The sequence below is a fragment of the Nothobranchius furzeri genome, chromosome 14, assembly GCF_043380555.1.
Source record: "Nothobranchius furzeri strain GRZ-AD chromosome 14, NfurGRZ-RIMD1, whole genome shotgun sequence".
Taxonomy (NCBI): domain Eukaryota; kingdom Metazoa; phylum Chordata; class Actinopteri; order Cyprinodontiformes; family Nothobranchiidae; genus Nothobranchius; species Nothobranchius furzeri.
Genome location: NC_091754.1, coordinates 24,847,822 through 24,854,975, shown reverse-complemented (window position 1 = coordinate 24,854,975; position 7,154 = coordinate 24,847,822). Strand labels below are relative to the sequence as shown.

Here is a 7,154-nt window from a genome sequence, read left to right as displayed (position 1 = left end):
AATTTTTGTATAGAGAGGCATTATGTAAATGATTGTTTCTTCTTCTAATAAGGAAATAAATAAATAAATAAATAAATAAATAAATAAATAAATAAATAAATAAATAAAGTTGCACATCACAGATGCCGAACCCAAAAATAATGACAATAAAACCTCAAACAAAGGAAGCATGTGACATTTCATCAAATACATTACATTTATGGTGGAAATTTGACTTTCAAAATATTTTTCTTTCATAATTTTACCAAATTCCATAACTTTAAATGCTTTGAAAAGTCTTGCAGATGTAGAGTAAAAATTAAAATAAAATATTTTTACTTTCCTTTTTTGTTGAGGTTTTACTGACTGAAAACTTCATTTGGGGAGCTATCCTTGGTGCTGAACGTAGATCCGATTTTTTAATATTTTTCATTTATTATTATTTTTTGCAGCTTCCATGGATTCTTTATATCTTTTGATATAATGTTGCATCATGTTTCATCACTGGTTTCAGAGAAGCACTTTCTATCAATAACCAGCTGCATAAAGAAATCCCTCCCTTTAAGCACTAATTAATCAGATAATAATCTCTTGTCTTCTTGATGCAGCTGATTAACACTGAGCAACTCTTTTTTTTATCTGTACCACCTCAAGCAGTGATTGCTGGCAGGGGCGAGTTGTTTTAATGTTGAGTATAAATACAGTCATTTACTTCCAGCACATGTTACTCTCTCTACCTCTCAGTCAAACATCCAGGAGGCTGCTCACAGAGCACGTGCCACTGACTAAACACACCCCAGCTGATAAGACACGATCCACAGGGAGCTAACAATATTATCAACCTAGACGCACAAACCATTTGCTTGTTCAGCTGCTTGCCACATGTCCAAGGCTCAATCCAGACTTACTTTTCTCTCTTTTTTTTCCTCAAATCAAAAACAAAAACAACCCTTTTATCTTATTTTTAGCTTATTTTCTTCATTTGGTGAAATATTTGAGGACTTACAGTGGAGCCTGCCTGGCTTATAAAACAGTTGTGACCATTATTAATAATTAATAATTTTATACAAGTATATTTAAACCGCATTATCGTGAGTGGACTCACTTGCGTGTGCCCTGCACCAAAAGCAAGATGTCACCACATGTGTGTTCATGTCAAAAATATTTAATGATCTGTTGTAAGAGCTGAGCGCACAGCCAAAACACCATTAAACACCTTTCTGTGCCCATGGTCTCTCCCTCACCCTCTCCGTTTGTGTCTCTGTGTGTGCGGCGTGCATACAGGTAATAAGCTGCTCCGCCACTGCGCAACGATGGAGCTATCACAACGATGGAGATGACGCAAACAGACCCAGCTCTCCGAAAAAGTGTTTCAAGACGAACATGGCGGCAACTTAACCGAGGTCCAAGATGACAGTGGCCGCCAGGAGAACAAATTCCAGGCTTTGCGCCCCAGCACGGGACAGAGAAACCAATCTGCCTCCATCGAAAGGGCTCGTTGCTCTCCTTTAAGAGAATCTGCAGATCAGGCGGCAGCAAACGAGCAGCATCAGCACCAAGAGGCTTGCAACAGCTGGTCTCCCCGCGCCCCCTGAACAGACCCGGAGAGGGGCGTGAAGGAGAAAAGGATATGCGGTCAAAGAGGACGCCGTTTTCCCCCGGAGAGCCATGGAGAACCGGGATGCGGGAGCGCAAAGTTGAATCTGTGCGGGCACGCTAATTGGATCGGAAAAGCGCCGATTGCTGCGGGCGCGATAGTGGAGCGCCCTGGACCGGCGGAGGAGGCACGGCACACCCCCACCACCACAGAGGAGAAGCAACCGGAGTCAGTCTCCCAACAAGTCAATGAGTATTGTGGCAGAGCAGCCCCCGCGGTGGAGTCGGCCAGGGCAGCACTTTCCTAAAATATGACCAGGGGTGCTTGGATGCGTCGGCAGCATGACGGAGGTTTAAAATACTGGTTTGCACCCCGAGAGAACGAGAAGCCGTTTACCGAGCCGGAGCGGGCCCAGAGATGGCGACTGTCGCTGGCCTCTCTGCTCTTCATCACCGTCCTACTCTCTGATCACCTGTGGTTCTGCGCCGAGGCGAAACTGACGCGAACCCGAGACAAGCGGTCGGACGAGGGGCTCGCGATCACGGACATGGGCGCGTACCCAAACTCCCTCCATCGATACCACATCCCAACATCACCTGACCCCCACCGTCTCGCCAGAGAGCAAGATGTTATTTTTATAGGGAATTCTACCAAACCTCTGTGGCGAATGGACACCTGTCACCCTGACAGCCTGTCCAAAGACTGCTTCACTTTCACGGACGCAAGGACCGTGTGCCTGGGCCTCTCTGGCGGAGGGGAAGAGGGGACACAGTCGGCGTACGTGAATCTGAGCGATTTGTACCTTTCTTTTTGTAATTCCTACTCACTTTTGGATTTGTTTTACGGGTTTACGAGTCCGGACCTTATGAATTGCTCCCTGGATATGGCCATGGGGGTGGATCAGCTGGGATGCAGGGAGTGTGTCCAGGCTTATCAGCGTCTTGATCAGCAAGCGGAGGAGAACTACCGGGAGTTTGAGCTACTCGTTCAGAAATACGAGACGGATGCATACTCGGTTAGGACGTGCATGGATGAGTGCAAGGTAGGACTGTGAGGCCGGGTTAGGACTCACGCACGTTCACACGCACGTGCATTCAAAGGAGGCTGGTTCACGGTTGTCATGACAACCTCTGGGTATATCTGTCAGTATGCGTGCATTTATTTTCTTGAGTTCAAATCACTGCAGGCTACCAGAGCATCCACGGATTCATCTAGAATGTCAGGGCTGACACACACACACACACACACACACACACACACACACACACACACACACACACACACACACACACACGCACACGCACACACAGAGATAGATTATCTTAAAGTTGTCATGGGCATCACTTTCTCAATCTTTCTAAAGGTTTTTGGATTTTTTTTCTGTGAACAGTGTGTGCTTTCACTACTTTAACTACAGAGATGCTTCCTTTAATACTACGCTAATATAGTCTGACCTAGAAATCCTTTAGGCCAGCTGTTCCCAACCGTTTTTTTATAAGGACCTCCTCTCTTCTGTTCAAGAAAAGCCAAGGCCCCTCAACCCTAACTCCTATAGCATGCACACAATTAAACATGAATAATTACAACCTTTGTACAGAGTTATGCCTCTTACACAGGGCTTTGATTGTAGTATTGGGTGTGTCATCTGGATTTTATAAATCTAATTTCTATAACCTCACAACCTCAGTATGCACAGAGAGGACCCCTCACAACCTTATGGGGAACCCCTTGGGTGTTTCACGGACTCCAGGTTGGGAACCACTGCTTTAGGCAAAGCAAGGAAGACAATTCGGACCAGATTTGAACGATCAGTCTTTATTTAGATTTTTAGACACTTTGTTTGTCAGCATGTTAGTAAAACCCCTCTCCCATCTCCTAGTTGAACCTAGAACATGTGGGATAACTTTTAGAGTTGTATTTGTATCAGCAAGGCAATTCTCAAAATAATTGTAGCTATAAATCTAGCTTAATTGAACAATGATGCATTTTCCTGACCCTTTATTTTTCAAATTTGCAGATTATTTACCTTTTTCCTGACTTTTAGATAATTTATGTCTGCTGTGGCTCGTATTTACGGCTTCTAATTTCTTCTGTTTTCAAATTTTCTATTTTCTCAGTACAAATCACATTTTATATGTTGACATGATTACGTTCAAGCGCTCGTCATACAATGAGAATGTAAAACCTTTCCAAATAAATAGCGAATGTTGGCTGCTTGAAAGATGCATACATAAATTAGTCAGATTGAAACATTCGCAAATCTTTTTTTTACTTCTTCATCATATTACTTTCCCTCTCCCTCTCCTTTTCTTTCCTATGCTTTCTAATGCTTGTCTTTCTAATGAGGACTGTTTTGTAAACCAGGCGTGTGGAAGTGACGTTTGACATATGGAGTTGGGTTCATCCTGCCTTATCACAGCTCTGTGAGATGAGGAGAGGGAGGGAGGGCAGACTGGTGCACATTTTAATATGGATAATAGCACTCCAGTCATTTCTGTACCTAATCCTGGCTTTGCTCTACCCTTGGGTTAGTTCTTGTTTCACTGTCACAATGATTATAGAGCACATAGCACACCTGGTATTGACCCGCATGCAGTTGTGCAAATTAACAGCACTGGTCCACTTGATAGGGATGTGTGATCTTGTATTATAGGTTTGTTTTTAACACACAGTAAGGTGTTGTGATAAATGAAAAGCTGCAAGGAGGCCTGGGACAGAGCAGTTGAGTCTATTTTCTTTGATTTGAACAGAATTGTTGCAGAGAGCTTTTTGTCCAACACTGTCAGCAGAGCATTTTCCAACAAGAGCTGTCCATGGTGCTGAGAGGGGAGACAGCAACATAGTTTTAGATGGGAAAGGTGACTTATCTGTTTAAAGCGTTCTTTGATTTCAGCTGTTTACAAAAGTCATGGACTGAATGTTTTTTTTACAATTTTACTGAAAATAACAAAAACACAATTTGAAGACTATTATTAGGAGGCAGCATTTACAATCAGCACAAAAAAGTGTGGAGAATAAGCTAAAGAAAACAGATTTAAAAAGATGAAAACCAAATGGACATTTTTGCTGAGTCAACCAACCACTCAGTTACACAACCGTGTAAGGTGTGTGGGTGGGGTCATTTAATTGCTCTTATAACTCGCAAGCACCAACTCAAGTTTTCTTGTTTTCCTGTTTTAAATATATTTTCTCAATGTAATCCTTAATTCTGAGGGACATCTTGGTCTGCAAATAAACCTTGGAACACAGGAAATAGTTCATTCCTTCAGATCTGCTGCTGTAATGATCTTTCACCTGAAACTACTTCCTGTTAGACAGATGTTGTCCAGAGCAGACAGCCATGACTGTGAACAACGATAATCTCTGTTTGAGATCAAATGGATAAAATTTTACACTCAAGTCAGGTACATCAAGTGCATCTTGCTAGCTCTGTCACAATATTGGCCAATTATTGTTTCATGCACAATACATGAGCCTGTTTTAGATGAATTTCTGCAGTTCTCTTTCACGTTTGGCCATTTGAGTTGTCTGCTCTTGCACTCCAACTCTTTGCTAACGTAATAAGACTCAGGCAGGGTTACACAAGCCTTTTAGCCCCTTTAGCTCATTCTGAATTGCTAATCTGCTTCAGAGCTCATGTGACCTTTGTGAAAACACAACACCCCAGGCCTGCAAGTCTGCATCACAAAACGCTGCTTCTTGACGAACTACTCTGTCGAACACTAAAAAGTCAACAAGACTGCTAAATTGAGCAAATATTGCTTTCCCCCTTATTTCTTTAATTGTCAATTGATTTGTTAGACTGTTGAAAACTTTCTTCTCAAACAACAACTGAAATTATATACTAATCATTTGTGTTGTGTCTGTGTATTGTCTCAATTAAATATATTATTTCAAATATTTTTCTTTCACAAAATATAAAATGATAACAGCTACTGGGAAGGATTTAAACTTATGTGTTTAAGCAATAAAAGCGACAGGCATTGACAGTCCTCACAACTATATGTCATGTATAAAGAAGAAGTTGCTCACCCACAGTCTTTGAGCTAACGGGCATGTTTCCAATGTTGGAACTTCAAGGTAAATTCTGGAAAAGGAACACTGACTGGACGATAGGATGTCGCGGTCCTCTCAGCTGTTGTGTCTCCATTCAAACTCAGCCTCTTCAGGACTTTACACAGACGTCAGCAAATCGCAACTACTTCGGCATTGCGTGATGTCACTGATCAGTGCCAAAAATTGTCAATAGTAACATTATTAACACTGACCCTTTGATGCATGAATTATGAAATTTTCAACCATGAATTTTTTAACACATATTTTCATTCATCTTCAGGTGTGAATGAAACAAATTTCAACAAATATTTTTTTGTAACATTTAATATTTTACAAATAATTTATTACATGTCCACCTCAGTGGACAGCGTCCATTCTGGACATGAAATACGTTGGCTTGACTTACTGAAGTACAAATGGAGGGGCTCAAATGCAATAAAGTCTTCAACAGATGCGCTTAATAACAAAAAATAAAAATAAATAACTATTTTGAGTACCTGTCCACTGTAGTGACCATGTTGGGAAGTTCTTAAAAGTTTACCCCAAAGTTCCGATAATGGAAACACACCTATTGTGAACTATGGCTTCATACCAGTCCAGCTATTCAAGGTAGGAAAGCAAAAACTAATGAGAAGTCATAAAAGCACTCAAGCAACAACAAAAACTGACTGTTAGGAATGTTAGAAAGCAAACAGAAATACACTTTACAAATACACTGTTAGTGATAGATCTACAACAAAGAAATAAACATGCTACAGGGAGCTATATGAGAGTTGTTGAATGTGGCTGAATGAGCACACACCCATCACATGTGATGAATCTCATTGTAATTGAAAAAAAAAAAACGTTTGACATGTGACATTCCTCAAGCAAATGTTTTATGTTGTTATAAGTGCGTTTTAAGGGTTGATGCTTAAACAGATTAGCTTAATCAGTTATCCATAGAAATCTATGGCTGAAGTTACTGTTCTACAAAAAATTTACAAACATTTTTTAATCAAAGTTGTATTACAAATATTAATACAGAAATTATTTGTGGTTACTCACTTCTGATGGATGCTTTTAACTTGTTTGTGTACTTGTTTGTGTACTTTGTGCCCATTAATTTTAAGTCACAATTGCAGGTCAAGTACACCAAAGAATTCTCAAACATCCAATTTTTAATCAATTAGTGTCAAAAGTTTCAAAACTCTCTGTCACTGAGATGAAATTATTCAAACGCTCAGAATGTATAAAACAGTGATGGTGATGATTAAAACTGAGAAGAGTATCCTGGAAGGATAAAAGAATCAACGTGTTTTCATTTACTTCATAATGGCTCTGTTACAGATATAAAACATAGCTGGATTACAGCAAATATGTAGTTAGTATAATATACTGTATTTAGTGTGAAGCTCAAAGGCTTTTATTTCTGCTACATTTTTAGTCATTTAATGATCCTTCTTGCTCCATGGCCTGGATCCTATCCTGGTGCAGCGTCAGTCGATGCCCAAATGGTCACGATAGGCGTGTTTCCACTTCA

General features: G+C 40.6%; 1 protein-coding gene across 1 annotated transcript in view; it reads left to right on the top strand.

The window, feature by feature from the left end:
* The first annotated feature begins 290 nt into the window (after nt 1-290).
* LOC107389855 (NALCN channel auxiliary factor 1) overlaps nt 291-7,154 on the top strand; it is a 128,675-nt gene continuing 121,811 nt past the window's right edge. The window contains exon 1 of the mRNA XM_015966262.3: nt 291-2,618. Within this exon, the coding sequence (XP_015821748.1) occupies nt 1,887-2,618 (732 nt within the window). The 5' untranslated portion in view covers nt 291-1,886. The remainder of the gene's footprint in view (nt 2,619-7,154) is intronic.